Source organism: Xiphophorus hellerii, chromosome 4 (assembly GCF_003331165.1).
Source record: "Xiphophorus hellerii strain 12219 chromosome 4, Xiphophorus_hellerii-4.1, whole genome shotgun sequence".
In the NCBI taxonomy this organism is placed as follows: domain Eukaryota; kingdom Metazoa; phylum Chordata; class Actinopteri; order Cyprinodontiformes; family Poeciliidae; genus Xiphophorus; species Xiphophorus hellerii.
In genome coordinates this window covers 16,316,508-16,334,570 of record NC_045675.1, presented here as the reverse complement: position 1 = coordinate 16,334,570, position 18,063 = coordinate 16,316,508, and the positions used below count along the sequence as shown (strand labels likewise).

Below are 18,063 nucleotides of genomic sequence, written 5' to 3'. Positions count from 1 at the left end.
TATTTATACAGGTGAGCGGATAGACTGAAGACGGCGGGCGGCTGAGTAGCTGATGGTTACAGTGTAAGTGTAGCTTTACGGACGAACCGCACAATACATTTCATATCATCCCGGTCTCAACAAACGGGTGGCGGAAATCATCGTGGAGGCACATGGCTAGATGAGTTTCTGAGTGTGACGAATGAAGGTGCCGTAAATATCCAGTATTGCTCCCCCCCGTTCTTACGTTCGTTCTCCTGCCCCTCACCTCCTCCATCCCCCAGTCCAGACGACATTTCCCGTATCCTCAAACCCAAAGCTCGACAGGTATGGGGCAAGGTGAGAATTCATCTGTTAAACTCGCTGAAGATGAATACATAAACTAACAGCTGGAGCTTAGACATTTTCATAAGCGTATTTGTGAGCCTGCCTCTTTATTATTAAATTGAATATAATTTCAGATCTTTGTATAACTTTTCTTCAGGTTAACTTAGAAAGTGAGCTATTATTGTTACAGGTTAGTTTTCTAAACTACAAAAAAAATAACTGTTAGAGATGCTCAAATATGAAAAAGTGGACTGATGTTAGTAACCGATAGTAACACCGGTGTTATGTTAGATTTACCAATATTTTATTTTATAAATTTGTTTATCCGATTACTTGATTAATCATAAGAATAATTGATAGGTGACTCAATTACTAAAATATTTGTATACAACAGCCCTAAAAATAACTCACTTTAACTTTAGTGACAACAATAATCGAGCATCTCTTCTAATTTATTTTATTTTACTGGAAATTTTTTTATTAAATTATCACAACTAACACTATAAAACATTTTTACTGTAAAAACAAATTACAGATGTTCGGTTAAAACAACTTTAAGTGGTTTATGTTAGCAAATAAGTAGTTTTAAATCATGTAAAAATTAACATTTTACAGTAATCAAGAGTCAGCAACTCTAAACTATTTTTATTAGAACTAACTAAGCTTCAGATGTTTGAATTTTCCCAGCATGCAATACAAATCTACAATAACATCATGTAAACGGTTTACACAAGGCAATACTGCTAATTATAAATAATAATATTTATTTCACAGTAAAAACACAAACCACACAGTCACATTCTGCACATTGTCTGTAGTAAAGTCCTGTTTTAAAAACAGTGATTTACACTTAAAACAACAAACATTGTTTACAGTGTGAACAAACACACTTTTATCTCCATAATGTTTTATGAGTCCTTATAAACATAATAAAAACCGTTTTGTTAAAAAAATAATCTGTGGAGTATGCACTGTTGTTTGGGGTAAAGATAAACACTTGTTCCACTTAACTGCGTCATAATTATAAAATTAAAAATAAATAGTTTTTATTTTTTCATTATAATTTTATATTAAAAACCAGGAATGTGACATGTTCCGATTATTATTATTATTTTTTAGAAGAATTAAAAACAAACAAAATAAACACATAGTGGAAAATAAATTAAGGGCAACTAAAAATGTTTAACCTATAAAATACCCAGCAGTGTGAACGACACGGTTCACGCTTTTGGCTTTTCTCGTCACATGAACAAACACTCGCGCAAACATTTCAACGCTTGGAAAATAAATAATTGGACATTATTTCTGCGAGTTTTACGGTTTTGAAATAATCAGCCACGCATCATTTACCAATCCTTCAGAGCCACTCGAGCTTATCCAAGTCAACCTCATTTTAACCTGTCACAATTTATTTATCATTTCTTTCCTCATGCAGCTGGAAGCCAACACAAATCCCCCCCTCTCATCCCATTTGTCATTTCTCCACGTTTCTTTTTTATTAATTTTTTTTTTGCTCGTCGCCACCTCAGCGCCTGCAGCGTTTTACAGCCATCAACACATGGAGAACTCGTTTCTTCCAACAGAGGGCGCTCTATGAATGCGTTTGAAGCGCTGCTCGCACCTTCTGCTCCGGTATGTCTTATCTTCAGTTTGCTGGGCTGTGTGAAAAAAGAAAAGGTGAGGCGACAGGCGGAGGACGGGATGTTTTTGAATCCATTAATCAACGTCACGGCTGCAGGCATGTCCTCTTTGATGTGAAACAGACACTTTGGAGAGTGTCGCCCAGGCTGTGAAAAAGCACTGATGTGCTGATGGAGGAAAAGCACCCACTCCGGGGTTTGCAAATGATGGAGCTACATCTGTCTCCAAACTTCTTCTTTGTCCTGTCAAGAAGCTGAGCTGGCAAACCTGCATGTTGAGACTTTGATAAAACAGAAAAAGTCATTTTTCTCCCCCCTCATTTTTGTCTGATGATGTGCATTTCAAACACAAGTAAGGTCTCCGTTAATCCTGAAACAACTTCTTCTTCTTCTTCTTCTTCGTCTTCTTCTTCTTCTTCTTCTTCTTCTTCTTCTTCTGTTGAGCGCCTTCACCGAGCTGCAAATGCATTTCTTTGGAAAGGAGATAACGCATTTGAACTTTACCTAAAACTTTAAAGGCAGTCAGAGACAACCAGAATAAAAAAATGTTGAGCTCATTCCTGAAGGCAAGCCGCTGAAAAAGCAACTTCCTCCATGACATCAGAAATTAATTGTGAACAGTCACATCGTTTAGAAGGCCGAGTTCAGCTGCGTGATTTCTACCGAATCACTGAAACTGAACCTAACTGGCCACACAAATGACCCTAAAACATCTCCTAAAGTAACAGCTTCATCCCAATGCAGGAAGTCTGAAGAGGCTGGAGCCATTTCTGACGCTTTGGATCTCCCATAATGCAGCAGAAGACAGGAAACCGTGATGAACCAGTCGAACAAATTTGCTCTTACGAAAAAGACAGACCAACGTCTGAAAGTGCTGAAGGCCTCGGTTTCCTCAGATTCACAAACCGAAAACCCGTTTGGACTTGAAAGAACGCAATGGCTCAAAACATTTTGATGATGATTTTGGAAAACATTCTGCAGGTTTGCGAGACAAAGGTGAACATTTTGGTCCCACTACAGTCGACATTCAAACATGGTGAACAGTCAAAAGTAGGGTTCTTGGTGATGGTTCGCTGCTTAGGAGACTTGATTTAATTGATGAAACCACAAGTCCTTTTTGTTTTCTACCATAAAATCCAGCAGAACGTCCAACCATCAGTGTGAGAGTTAAAGCTCACCAACAAGCCAACCTCTAAAAGCCTCTAAACAGAAAAACGGTCAAAGTCTGGACTCACATCTAATAGAGACTATGTAGAGTGTGAACTCTCTGGTGATGTGTCCGGATTAAATTCATTCTGCAAACAGAGTGGGACAAACTAAAACACTCACTACCAGTTATGAAGTGGTTTGAAACCAGTTGCTGCCAGCAACTAAATCAGTTACTACATTAGGAGGCGATTGCAGCTCAACACACGGGGTTGGTTCTAGTAACTCTGCTCCTTTATTTACTTGGATTGACTCCATCTTATATTGAAATCTATTTTAATCTGCAAGGGGCGAAACACGTCGCTGCTCCCAAGTGCAGCCATGTGCGGATGTTTATTGGGCGCTTTTGAAAGGAAACTCTGGGAGGAATTATCACCTGCAGGACAAATCTGTGCCCACAGCACCCCGGCGAGCTGCAGCAATCCCTGCAGCCCGCGATTTACATGACAGCGCCGGCCGTGGGGAGGTTGTGTTAGGCAAATCATCCCACAGGGTGAGAGCGAGCCGAAAGGCAGGGTGACACTTTCATGTCACCTATGCAGGAAATTGTTACTAACGACCTTATTGGAGAGACTTTTACTGCTAAACTAAACCCAATCTTAACACATAGAAACCAGAAAACTTCATATATATAATATTACGGCTCAGATCTGGGACCTATTTTCTTGTTTTCCCCTCTGCAATTTAAAACAGCCGCAACCTTAACATGCGGAGTTATTATCAGCGCTTATGAGATAATCAGTTCCAGACCTCAGTGATAACTCGCCGCAGGCTCCGTGAGCGTGATATTTGTGTATGTAAAACTATGAATAAGTATGTAAAGGCTCCAACTGTTGCGGAGTGAAAGCGACTGAGGAAAGTGAGTGCGAGGTGGGTGGGGTGCGTGTGTTCCTCCTCCTCAGCGCGCATGGCTTGAGGTCATTTATGTAAATGCTCGGATTTAATTTTCAAAAGGACGGCCCTTTCCCCCTTCTCCCCTCGCCCAATGAAAACGAACCGCAGCCGACACCTGGCTATAAACCCAGGAAGGAACCCGGAGCTCTAATCAGAAACCAGCTGGAAGGAGGAAAAACCGGAGGAAGGCGCAGAGAGCAGGGAAGCAGGAAGACGAGCGGAGCGACCAGCCGTGATGACTTCGAGTAAGATCGAGATGCCCGGAGAGGTGAAGAGCGACCCGGCTGCTCTCATGGCATCCCTCCAGCTGATGCCCTCCCCGGTGCCCAACCCGGAGATCAAGCACACCAAGGTCTGTTCCCGTCCTCCCGCGGACACTTTCGGCTGCGCTCTCAGCTCCGAGGTCTGGACTTTCTCCAGAGTTTGCGCGGAGTTTCACGGACAGAACGTCACAGCTTTGTTATTTATTAATTATTATCTAAAGTCCCAAATGAGAGGAGACAATCCTCCCTACGACGGAGGCGCACTTAATATTTCTAATTTCGCTCGCACACGCTCTCAATAAATTACACATTTAAGAAAAACACATTTTACTTGCGCCCCTAAGATTATGATAAAGTCTCGTAATTGATTTGCTTAAAGAGGCCAAATTAAATTGAAAGTATTTGATGAGGCAATAATAAAAAAAGCGTGCGCTGAGTTTTAGACGATGCTAAAAATTTACAACCAGTCATGCTCTTCCTGTCATGTTGTTTTATTTTTTATTTCACCTGGACTGCAGACGTTATTACATTATTTCACTTCGCTGCGGGAAACCAATTTATAAACTGCATTTTTATGGGGCTATTAAAATTTTATAGAAAACAGCAAAAATTGGAACAAAAAGCCTCTCTGTTTCTCATTTAATTCTCATCATGAAGCTTTTATGATTTTTTTTTTTCTAGTCCCTCAATTTACATTATAATAGCTCACAGTGAAATTAGGCCTCAGTGGAATTGAGATAAATTCAAGCACATGCCAACGACTTGCAGTATTTGCTTTTGGTCGAGTTTATAATGGCAAAACACCTAAAGCTCAAATCCAAGTAGTAGCTCAATGTTACGACTTCGGTGAGAGATTTAGTCTTTACTGACCTGGAGTTTGTTCAGAGGGTGAATAGTTTGGAGGTGAAATGTGTGTCTTGTTGCAGCTGGGCTGCTTTGCTGAAAATACGTCTTTATTTTATTTTTTTGGGGGGGGAGAGGCAGAAACAAACTGAGAAAACGAGAAGTGGATCTAGTAAAATGTGATTTCTGATATAAATTGTGGCACTTCATAGAAAAGCGAGGCGTTTTGGACGGATCCCAGCAGGAATGTGTAGATGGAGGTCTGGTCAGGTTGTGAGCAGCCTGCTCCAGTTTCTGGCCTCTTGAGCGCTCCTCCTGCAGAACAAGTGTTTTTATGATTGCAAGACAAAAGGGCGTCTATGGAGGGACAGACTGACGATAATGTGGGAGGAACTGCTTTGTGTTAACACGTCACCAGTGTTTTGAGAGCAAAGGCCATGCGGCTGCATGTAGGGGAGGATGGTGCACGTTGCAGGTCGAGCCGCGTGCTTTCCTTTCCCCCTCACGGCGCTGAAGAGGTGGAAACGATGGAGCACTGGAGGAAATTTAGGGAGCGACTTGGTGAATTAACCCCCAGGAATTTGGATCATCCAGTCCCTGTTGGCCCGACGGACCAGGGGGCAGAAGGGCTCTGATTTATGGGCATCCCTGATGTGGTCTCTCCTCACACCCGGTTCCTGAACTCCACCCTGCGCTGGAAAGATTTCCTCGAAACTGACCGTTTAGAGATGTGAACATTCAATTTTCCATAACTTAACATTACATTCAGACGTGCCTGTAAATTGAGATATGGCTGATAGATTATCCTGCCCTGACACATCTCCTGTAGAAGAGAGAAGCTTGTGATTAAAAAAAGGTTGTTGCCCCCAGTCCCTTCACCGAGTCATGAACTGCTCACCTTTCAATCTCACATTGTGTAATTGCATTGGACGTCTCCTTTTGTGTGCAAATCTGGGATAATCCAACATGCATAAGTAATTTTACTTACATTTCACTTGAATTAGTCCCTTACTCTCACCTTTACTTGGCAGAAATAGTTTAAATAGGAAGAATAAGAGAGTGATGGTTACTATTTACTGATGTTTTGTGCTTTTCCACTTGTAGCAGAAGGGAGGAAAGGTGAGATTGTTGAGGTTATTCTCCCTTCAGCAGGTGATACCTCTGGTCTTTGTGATTTTTCACACAGGTTAGTGATAATGAGTTGTTAAACCAGACACTCGGTGGGACGAATTTAACAGAAAGGGGGAGTAAAAGCTGGGGCCTTTCCTGCTTTGTTGTTGTTGTTGTTGTTGTTTTTGTTTCTTTTTACGTTTTTCAGCCTGTGATAAATAAATCCAGTACGTGGTAAAATCTGAAAACTTTAAAAAACAGTTTCATAACAGCTTTATTTGGACTTTTTGTTGTTGTTGTTTTGTTTTTTAAATGTCCTCGTTGGTTTTATTGAGGCTGTAATTGGATAATGACCTGTGCCACAAATGTGGAGAACTTAAAAGCTGCTAGAGCTCATTAGCCTTGTTCAGTGTGTGAGTTACAGATCTCCTAATCCAATCAAAAGTGATAAATTTTCTTTGTTGCTTTGCTCATGGTGGCATAAGTGCACTTTTCACCATAGGAACCTGCTCTGAGTCCGCCTGCTGAGGGCTTGTGTGTTTGTAAAGCATCCAATGCAGAGACGTCCTCTTTGGTTTGCATGAAGAGGAGGCTCCATCAATCTGTCACTGATTGAGATAGTACAGATGGAGGCTCGGGGGCTCCCCGATGCTCTGCTGCTGTCCACCGGGGTGTAAATTATGACCCTGCCTCACTGTGTGGGTTAGCGGCCCCGCCTCGCCACGGCCTGACCTGCAGTCCTGGAGTTTTTCACTTCAAAACCTCCATCTTACCGCGATCGAGATCAAACGCAGCCCAAAGTTGGGGGATACGATGATTTATCACGACGAGCACAGCGAGAGCCTCCTCTCTCCCTTCTCCCTTCCCTCCGCTTACACAACATCACATGGCCGCCAGGCTCCGCGGCGCACATCTCTTTGGCCCTGACAGGCTAAGTGTGCAGCGCCATCAATGTGTCCTTCGGTGTGAAATGCCCACTTGTGCAGCAACTGTAAATTACGGTCCGGGCTCAGACGTCAGCATCGCGTCCCCTCGTCTCTTAATCACAGCTGAAGGGAGACGAGTGACAGCGAGGTTACCCCTTTAACTTCCTCTTCGTTCTTTGTTCAACGTGTAAATCCTCGCTGTGTCATTATAGAAAGCACTTGGCTTCATAAATCTGTTGCACTAAACTTTTCCTTTAGTGTGCGCACAGAAAAACCCAAAAACCTTCCTCTGTGTTTATTTGTCTGTGAAAGAGCAGGACGTTTCTTTATAAATTACTTCCTCTCTGTCTACTGATCCCAAGAGTGAAACTATGCAAAAATTTTCTTTTAACACTCCCTTGACTTGACTTTTGAAGAACTGTAAAGTACACAGGAAACACGTCAAAGCCTCAGTAATCAGAGCAAGGAGGTCAGTTTTCATTGCTGATGCATGGAAATGAATCTGCCGTATTTCTCTCCTTCATTAACCCTTCATAGGAGGATTCAGATTTTGTCTTACTGAGCTTTAATAACATTTTTTAACAGCCCGGTTTTTTAATATGTGACGCTTTCACTGTCATTCAGATATCACAGCCAAACTGAGCGATTTCAGGTGCATTCACAGACTTAAACAGCAGGTAAGATATCAATCATATGTATTTAAAATAAAATAAACTTCCTTTAGCTTAAACTTGTAGGGAAACCTGCGCTAAAGTTAAGCTAAACTTTAGTTCAAGTTTGGAGCACCAAAGTTGTTTCTATTTGCAAAATATCACAGAGTTTTTATTACTTTCTTTATTTTCAGAAGTTTACCATGTGTTTTAAACCTGCTGTGAAAAATGTTAATTAAAAAGAATAATTAACAGCATTTCAGTTAATTGGAGAAACGCGTGAGGATGGATTTTAGCCACACTGTGACATGATGGAAAAAAATCTAAAGAAATGATCCAAAAAATCAACAAGAGATTTGTGGATTTCGAAAAACCTGATTTGTTATTGGACGGACTCTGTGTGATGAAGATATTTCAGTGTAAAGAAGCTGGATGAAGCCAGGAGACGCTTATGATCCACAGCAAAACGAGGCCGGAAAGGTCGAGGGAGAGGTCATCACTCCAAGAGGAAGGTCAAAACCCAGATTACAGATCGCAAATGAATCCTGGGACAAATCAACAAAACGTGGCCTATAATCTGATGGATCAAACACGTTATTATCGTCACATTTAGAGGAAACGGCGGTAAGATTTCAAGCCTAAGAACATCATCACAACTCTGAAGAACAGGAATGGCAGCATCATCTTGTGGGGGCGTTTTGGTGCGCGTCACAAAATATGTGACATCCTGTAGAAAGAAAGTTATGTTGAAATACTGAAGAGATCAGTTAGGAAGTTAAAGATTGGGGAAAATATTGACGATGACCCAAAGCATACGGCCAAATTAATTATAAAGTATCTTAAGGACAAAAGAAGAACGTTGCACTTTCCAGCCAATATCAGGTTATTACGGTAATTTCACCACGACCGAAGCAGGGAGTGAAATTAATCTGATGAAACTCTCGATTAATAGACGGTAAATTGCTAAAATAACTTGTTAGACATCGAATGTTCCAGTTGTTATGGATAAACGGGCAAATATATATTTACTCACAAAACATTTAAAGAACTGCGTACAATTAAAATAAGCAAAACTATCCAGGTGGAGATTTTAAATTTACACCATAAAGGGTATAGAAAGTACAAAAAAAGTCTGTAAGACAATGTAGTTGTTTTTTTGGTTACATTTAGGAATGAACAATAATTTTAGTTATCTTCACCAACCAAAAATAAGAGATGGTTTGTCTTAAAAAAATTTAGTGGTTTTTTTTCATAGTTTTTATTAATATTTTTAGATATTCATATATTAATTTAGCAACACATTTGCTCAATTCAAAGCAGATTGAACTGATAACCCTCCAAAATGTTCAGAAATAAATTCAGTATTATTATTAGGCGCTTAAAAAAATGACGCTTATGAAATGAATCAAACTTACTAAGCAGAGTTGATTTTAAAAGCGCTGCTTGAGTCCATTTTGGAGTCGTCAGAGACAGACACACACACACACACACACACACACACACACACGGCGACAAGAAAAAGACGCTTGCCAGTGAGAGGCAGTGGGGTCGCCCCCTCAGAAACGCAGGAGTGCGGGGTGGCATTGTCTCTGGGAGTGTGCGTGAAAAACATGACGGCTCCATGGCGTCAAACATGTGAAGAGAAGCAGGAACAGGAAAAGAAAAGAAAAAAGAAAACCCACCGGCTGCTCTCCCCTTTCACATGCTCTCCTCACTTGTAACAGTAGTAATTATAAAGACTCCTGAAACCCATCCAGACGCAGAGAGGAAGCAGAGGTCCTGCGATAGGGGAGGATATGAAACTTCCTGCTCAGACGAGCCGTTTTCGGAGCCCGTAGGACACGTCTGGGCTGTGGGAGCTCGTGGTGTCGCGCATAAACACACACACGTCCTTAATCCGGCCACCACCCTCCCTGCTTCAGAGAGAAAAGACGAGGGGCTTCAAACATTCCTCTGGCCTGCCAGCATCTGAGCCGTGAGAGGAAGCAGAGAGCCAAACAGATGTTTTGTTGGCAGCGGAAAGTATTTTGGCTTCTCCTACTTCATATAGCAGGGCACTTAAAAAAATTAATGGTCATGAAAAACGTTTCTTTAAGGTAAAGCCATTGTCTGAAATGACGAAGGAAGCATTTTGTTGCTGATTGAAAGTGTGTAATAATTTTAAAACGTGTCCTGTCTTCAGGTTAAGATGATGGGACTGACAGCTTTCAGTGAAAAGCACGAGCGCTGCTAAATATTTGCAGCTGCCCTGTGACCTGTGCAGACATTCTTGGCCTGTATGCTTTGCTCAGGCGTCCATCACACACTGCCTTCCAAAAGTATCAACACCTTCGTGCAGAGGTGGGCAGTAACAAAGTAAATTTATTGTACTTATACTCACAGTTCTTGAGAATTTGAGTTTTACTTGAGTGGCATTTATTGCGAAAAGTTAATACTTTCACTCAGCTACATTTCTCTATTGACTTTTCTTACTTGGCTCTGTTTGTGTAGTTTTGTTCCACCGACACGCAGTAAAATTACACCCCTATACTGTAGGTGGCAATATGGCGCTTCAAACCAGATGAGAGAAGAAGAAGAATGATTTTTGTCCCACTTGTGTTGCCTTATAAATAGTGACGTAAATTAATAATGCGTGAAAATAAGGTGTCCTTATTACTGATGATCTGTAATCTGTCCAGTTTAGTAGAAATTATTCTTGACTACATTAAAAAAAACTTTCAATACTTAAGTATTTTTGAAAGTACATACTCTAGTAGTTTAACTTGACAGAGCTATTTTTACTTCTACTTTTCCTGGATTATTATTGACCAGTAGGATGAGTACTTCAGTGTTATGCCTTCAGTGCGTTTGGATTTTGTGTGCTGGAACAACACAAAGTAGCTCATAACTGTGATTTGGAAGGGAAAAAGATACAACATTTAGAAAAATTTCCCCAAAAAATGCATCCAGCTTTCTTTACGTTGATTGAACATAAAATAAAACACAGTTTGGAACCAGTTTCCTTTGTTCTAGTTAAATAGAGTCCACTTGTGCAATTTAATTGTAATGTAAACTAGAAAATTGATCGTATTAAGAATTGCATTTTTAATTTTGAATCATTTCAAAATGCTCAAAAATCTGCATGTCGCATTACGCGTCCATTCGGCCACCATTTGTATGTTTATATTTTAAAAAGGCCAGACAGCTAAAGCTAACCTAATACTGGTAATTTAAGAACTGTATGCACACATTTTTTTTTTTTTTTTTTACATATTTAAGCTTTTGGAGTTTGATTGCACCTTGTCGAGTAGTTTTTAAATAAACATTTTAAATATTTACGGTCTTTTCGTCTTGTTAGCCACATAAATTAAGCAGAAACTCTAGACCGTTTTAATAAAAAAATTAGTTTCTGACTTAAAAATGGTCTCAGAATCAAACTGTATTCCTAAAAATCAGAATCAAATCGTTACATACTGAAATATTTGCACCGCTAGTGTAAATGTAGCTGTTCTGCTAATACTGTAATGGTGACTCTGGAGGAGCTGCATGGATCCACAGCTCCGTCGGGAAAACTATTGATGCGAGATTTATTAATAATTTATTGGACAAATTTGGTCTTTATGGAAAGGGATCTGAAAAAAAACCTGAATGACTCTAGCTTGAGCCGCTGCTATCAGGTTACTTTTCCGACGTACAAAAGGGTCGGAAAAGTAACTCACAAATCAGCCTTCATGGTAAAACATGGCGATGGAAGTGTCATGCTGTGGTGAAAGCTTTTTATTGGCAGGGAAAAGGAAAGTGATGGGAAGGAAGATGGCTAAATCCAGTGCAATCCTGGAAAAACTTCATCATCCAGCCGGACGACTGTAAACTTACAGCCGCTTTTAATTTAACTTTGTTTCATTTTACAAAGAAAAAACAGACGAGAATCTCAGTCTCTAATTGTTGTAGACTCACTGATTTAGTGGGGGAAATACAATTGCACTCAACGGTTTCAGATTTTATTTGTGAAGACTTTAAATAACCGTTTCCTGCCAGTACATAATTATGTTCAACTTCATGTCAGACTATGATGAATGCTAATAAACTGCGTTTTGTTTGTGGTTGCAACATTTCAAAAATGTGGAGCAGTTCTCCTACTGAGAGTATGACTAGTTTTGGAAAGCCTCTTTATATCGCAACGTTGCAAAAGTTAACAATTCAAAGGGCTGTTAAGAAACAACAAACAAATGTAGTTTCTAGTAATAAAAGGAGACGTTTTACTGCACTTTCTGGATGGCAGCTCAAACTTTCATAAACACAGACCCATTATGTGAAGCGATAGCAAAGACCCCGCAGGGAAAGGGGAAAAGAAAACACCATTAGTCATTTGAAAATGTGCGCCCTTGCTCTGGGTTTTTTTTATTTTTTTATATCCTTGCGTTCTTTGCCCTCTTGTCCGAAACGATCCTAAAAAGTAATTTTAAGAAACCTTGAGAGTTGATTTACAACCCGGGCCTGTCATCTTAATCATGCTTCTCAATGGAACGGGGACAAAAGTCTCGCACCAGCCTGAGCCCAGCGAGACGGCCGAGCCAAGCGGCATCTGACAGTCGACCTTTTCTCGCCGTGATTTAGGTGGGGCCTGCTCCACGGCGTTTTTTTGTGCTTTATCCCTTCTCCTTTAGTGGCATCCAACCAGAGGGGTTACGCCACGGATAAAGCTACCCATGGTCCGCATTCTTGCCCAGGCTGTTGAGGCTGTCAGGGGGGCTCCTCTGATTTAGGGCGCCCCACTTCAGTGGCCCTTATAAATTTAAAAACTAATTCAGCGCTCTGCAGGACTTTTTGTTTTTTTGCATAGGGACCTCTTTGCCTTATAGTTACTGACAATTTTATGAAGTGCTCTTAATGAGCAGCAGATTAAAGGTGGCGTAGAAGAAAACGTGCTAGAAAATAAAGAGAAGAAACTTCACTGCAAAACATAAAATCTTCATTTTGGTTTAGTTTCCAGAGCAAATATCTCAGTAGACTTGAGATAAGACAAAACTAACCTAGAAGGAGTTTCTCAGTGAGACACAGGAGCTTGTTTTAGGTAAATAATTAACTTACAACATGGGAAAAATGTCTTGTTACAAATTAAATAATCTGCCAATGGAACTATTCCTTCTTTTTATCAATATTAAGCAGTTATTGACTTAAAACAAGCTCCTATATCTGCTGAAAAGTTACTTGTTAGTTGGTGTTGCCTTATTCCAAGTGTACTAAGATATCTGCACTAGATATTAGACCAGAAATACTTGGTGACATTTTGTGTTTTTGCAGTGTATGTGTGTGTTTCGTTGTCTGGAGGACGGTACATCTTAAATACAGCTCTGGAAACTAAGAGAAAGACCACTTCACTGAACCACATTGAAAAACTCCCGGTTTATCCACCAAATATTGATCTCTGAACTCATCCTGAGTTAAAACATTAGTATTGTTGTTTCTAAATGATTATGCACTTGTTTTCTTGAGGTCTGAAAGCACTGCATCTTTTGACCACTTCTCATTTTCTGCATGTAAAAACTACATTTTTGCTTGTAATTTCAGAGACATGTTGTCAGTAGTTCATAGAAGAAAAGAACAATGTTCATTTTACTGAAACATAAACCTATATAGAGTAAAATCAGAGAAACTGATCATTTTAAGGGGTCCCTTAATATTTTCCAGAGCTGTATCTCCTCTGGAGTTCATCCATAACTGAGTCTGCACTATCAGTCAGTAAGCTGGGTGTCAAAGCAGCCTGAGCGTAAACAGAAAATTGCAGCCAATTAAAAAGTCCTTGACAGGCGGCGTTTATTGGGGTAAACATGTTGGAGAGTTTAGGAGGGCTCCGGCCGGTGGGATACTTGAACCCTGCCTCTCAGGTTTGCTCTCAGAGCGTCGGAGAAGGATGGTAAGAGCACATGTATACACAGAGGGATTTGTGCCAGCAGATGTTCTCCTTGCACTCTATCTATCAGAAGGACTGACAGCCATTAAAAACAGACCGTGAGCGTTCCTCCTAATGAATCTAAACATGTCTCGTTCAATAGACACACCTCACGTTTTGTTGCGCTTTTCATCTGGAGCCCCAAAACTCCTCTTTGCAGACAGTTCTCACTTTGCGCCGTTGTCTAAACATAAATTTTTCTTTTGGTCTTTATAGACGTTAAAGATGCCGTGTTTGGAATCCCGGCCGGTTGTTTAACGGAAGACTTGCTGTAACGCTTCACAGAAACCAAGCGCAGCGCGTGTTTTATGATCTCGTAAATGAGCGGCGATGTTGTGAAACGTGTGTTTCTGTGCTTGGGGGTCTTGGGTGTCTGATAGGGATTTATCCCCCCACTCACCCTCCAGCCCCACCTGCACACACCGTCTCACACTCACCCACCCCCTTTGTCTGCATGGTGGAGCACTCCCCAGAGAGCAATGCTGGACACACAGGAATCTCTGTCCAGATTTCCAGAGATTCTCCCATATCGCTTACATGAGAGGCTGGACATGCTGGGCCCGCAGCCTGAGAGCCGTTACTCTTTCACAGGCTCTGCTGCAGCAACCAGCTTACTTAAAGCAGCAACACAAATATGCAACATCAGCAGCAGCAATCATTCTTTCCACTCGCTGCTGCGTTATATCAGAAAGCCGAAGTGGCTCAGCTTTAAGTGTGGCTGAAGAGTGAAAATGTATTTTCCCTGCAGATCTTCATCAATAACGAGTGGCATGACTCCGTTAGTGGGAAGGCCTTCGCCGTGTACAACCCGGCGACCGGAGAGCAGATCTGTGAGGTCCAGGAGGCGGACAAGGTGAGTCCAGAATGAGGTCTGGAGGAAACAGCCTGACATTATGGCTATAAAAGCTCTCAAAATTACAAATCTACTCATAGAATTAGACTTACTGTAAGTGCAACCTCCATAATGCTGGAAATTAAACAGTTTAAAATGATTGGACATTGGTATGAGTGCAATATTTATAGTATTTTGAAATAAAGTTGGTATATAAATGATATCCCCGGTATGTTCAAGTAAATAGGAAATATTTATAATCAGTTAATTTGATCAGAGCTAAATGTTGGAGCAACGGCGATGAGGATCTCCTACCATAAAGACCAAGAATCCTTTTTACTAGGATTCATTGTTTTGAGATATTTACATACACACTGCCTTGTTTTCCACACTAGATAAGATTAAACTTTTCCTGTCAACCTTTTACTTGTTAAATGCCAAAATAATGAAAGACATCCATTTATTTTTCAAGTTCACAACATTGACATTTTTCTAATTTTCCCACGTTGTAAAAGTAGAAGTAAATCAAGATCTGACAAAGCCGTGACATCATCATCTGGACTTCCCAAAAAGACTTAAAAAGGTCACTGTGTGTGTGAACTTATGAATTTGAGGGAAATAATCTCTAAACTGACCTTTGTCACTGTTCTGTCATGCTGGAAATAGAAATATTTGCTAATCTTGTTTGGTCTGAGGAGAAACTCACAAGGAATATAAATGTATAAATCCACAGACAGAGCTTTAATTCCTAATATAAAAGTAGCATAAATACCCGAATTATTAATAGGATGAGTAGATGTACTTTGATATTTTTCATGACAGTCAAAACAGAGATTATGTTCTTATCTCTTATATGTTCGAGTGAGATTTTTACCCAAAGATCAAACTATTGTCTGGCAGCAGATAAAGTCTGAAAATAACAATAGAGTCGAACGTTTAATATCTATTTGATATAATTATCGTGTTTTGCAGGCGGATGTTGATAAAGCGGTGCAGGCTGCTCGCCTCGCCTTCTCTTTGGGCTCGGTTTGGAGGAAGATGGATGCGTCTGAGCGCGGACGCCTGCTGGCCAAACTGGCCGACCTGGTGGAGCGAGACAGCGTCTATTTAGCAGTAAGTGAATGAAAATTAAACTTTTCAATCTGTATAAACTAATCCGTGATCTGGTCCAAGAGTTTATTTAATCCATCAGTTTGTTTCTTCCAGTTTTTATCCCCTAACTTATCCGGTGCGTTTTATTTCCTCCTGCAAATCTGCCTCGGTCTCCTTTCGCAAATACAAATATTTGCCTTGCCTTAAAAAGAACTGAGGGGCTTTATTTGTAGCTTAATGTTATCTTGGTGTCACTTTTCACCTGCGGGTGAGTGTAAAGGATGAACTGGTTCAGAATTATGTGAAGATCACAAGGTTATATCACATTTTTCCCAAAATGTCCTCCACTTCCTCTCCCCTCAGACTATTGAGTCGCTGAACAGTGGGAAGCCTTTCCTGCCCACCCTGTTTGTGGATCTCCAGGCAACGATAAAGACTCTTAGATACTTCGCTGGATACGCAGACAAGATCCATGGGACCTCCATCCCGATGGGTGAGAGCTTCCTCTGAGTCACTGCAGCAGTTTTAATGAAATCAGTCTGGTGAAAAGTAGGACTTTTCAGATGAACGTTGTGGTTTTATTGGGAGTGCGATTAAAACTGAAGCTTATTTCTGGTAATTAATTATGAAAAAGCAAACGGTAATTGCTTAATTGGAATTATTGTGTGTTTTTCAAAGTTCTGCAGAAGAGAATTAGGTCCGCTGGAAAAAAAATTGTCATGTTTTCAGAATTTGATTTTAATCTTTTGAGAAAAAAGTAGTTTTTTTTTTCAGTGACCCTATTGCTCTTCTGTAAAGTTCCCTTATGTGTTTTATTTAAAAAAATAATTTCATGACCTTGAGAAACTGCATACAACATTAATCTAATGTGCGAGTTTCATTGGTAAACGAGCATAAAAGAAAACACAAAAGCATAAAAATCTGACGTTAGTCACAATTTCTTTCATAATTAAAAAAATTAATTTTTTCTGTTATTGTTTTAAACAAACTTTAAATTGCTAATTCACATGAATCACTCTTTAAATATAGTAAGATATCTGGATGACAGCCATGGATGGATGCGACTGAGTTTATATGTGATAGTTTATCAAATTTATACAGACTAATAAAAATATAGCAAAATGAAACATTGAATTTGCCACTTAACCTCTGACGTTTTTAAATCTCAGTAGCTTGTTTACTATAAAATTGCAGCTTTTACTTAGATTGTGCAACAACTGGCGTTCTCATGCTTGGTAAAGAAAGACAACAAATTGGTGCATAATCCAAACCCTTGTTTTCCATTCACCGTTCTAAGGTTGCAGCCACCGGTTTCGTCCCCCTGACACAGTTAAAATTTGCTGTTTGAAGAGGTCGGCTGTCGATTTCAACAGGAAGGAGAGAAAAGAATGAGAGCGAGGACATGAGAAACCTGTTGATACCACCGCATTGTTCCTCTCAAAGCTCCTGCTATTCAGCGCTGCCAGACCGGCCGCGCTGCGCGTTTTCCCAGGGCTGCGCTCCGAGCTTCGCTCCTCTTGTGGGCTTTCACCTTAAATAAGCGGGGATATTCCTGTAGCCTGCATGATGTAAGGAGCCGTGTTTGTTCACCTGTCAGGATACGGTGCAGTACACCCACCATCAACAGCCCCCTCTGTTTGTCTGGCTTGTTAAGCCGGGCTTGCGGTATTAAATTTGTATCACAGGCAGCGTGACTTGAATAGGGAGTGTCATTATGTAGAGCACCTTTGGCTACACAGTTTGGTATCGTTTACATTGCTCGTTCCAAATTGAAATCCAAGTCGATTGTCGGCGTCATAGTTTCACATGAGCCTTGCAGACACTCGAGTTTCTGCTGAAAATCTCAGCAAGCAGCTTTAAACGGTCCAGAGTAAAATGAAACGATAAGCATATGGGAAGTTTCTCCGCTGTTTACAAGCTTCTACTGTTTCCCACAGAAAGAAAGGAGAGCATTTGGCTTGTTATCGTCCTCTGATCACTCTGTCCAAATGCAACATTAGGCAATAATCAGCTGACCGCTGTGGTAATAAATTCATACACACATTTCTCAACATGAATTGTTTTTGTGGAGCGTGAACAAGCATGGCACACCCTCCGTAACAACCTCCTTTAACTCAACTAATGCAAGAGGAATGAGAGAACCTTTCCAGCATAACACCCATCTGTATGACCTAAAACACACACACACACACACACAGAGGGCTCGAAACGTAATCTCTCACCAGGGTAAAGGAAGCAGGAATGCTCAGCGTGGATTCATTTACAAATTAGCATGTTGAGTCGACAACAGCGGTGGTGTTGGGTGGTGAATGTTTAACATGAGTTTGAGTTACTTTTCAACATTTGGAATTAGAAACGCAGATTTCCCT

At 40.6% G+C, this 18,063-nt stretch overlaps 1 protein-coding gene and 1 long non-coding RNA gene across 2 annotated transcripts in view; one reads left to right on the top strand and one right to left on the bottom strand.

Annotated features, from left to right (window-relative positions):
* The first annotated feature begins 4,097 nt into the window (after positions 1–4,097).
* Positions 4,098–18,063, top strand: part of aldh1a2 (aldehyde dehydrogenase 1 family, member A2) — a 30,855-nt gene continuing 16,889 nt past the window's right edge. Inside the window, exons 1-4 of the mRNA XM_032560733.1 lie at positions 4,098–4,398; positions 14,519–14,623; positions 15,575–15,715; positions 16,058–16,187. Of these exons, the coding sequence (XP_032416624.1) occupies positions 4,282–4,398; positions 14,519–14,623; positions 15,575–15,715; positions 16,058–16,187 (493 nt within the window). The 5' untranslated portion in view covers positions 4,098–4,281. The remainder of the gene's footprint in view (positions 4,399–14,518; positions 14,624–15,574; positions 15,716–16,057; positions 16,188–18,063) is intronic.
* On the bottom strand, positions 7,469–10,279 carry LOC116718606 (uncharacterized). The gene is made up of 2 exons (XR_004338958.1): positions 9,254–10,279; positions 7,469–8,565 (listed from the first exon to the last, which is right to left on the bottom strand). It is a non-coding gene; the product is annotated as an uncharacterized LOC116718606 (long non-coding RNA).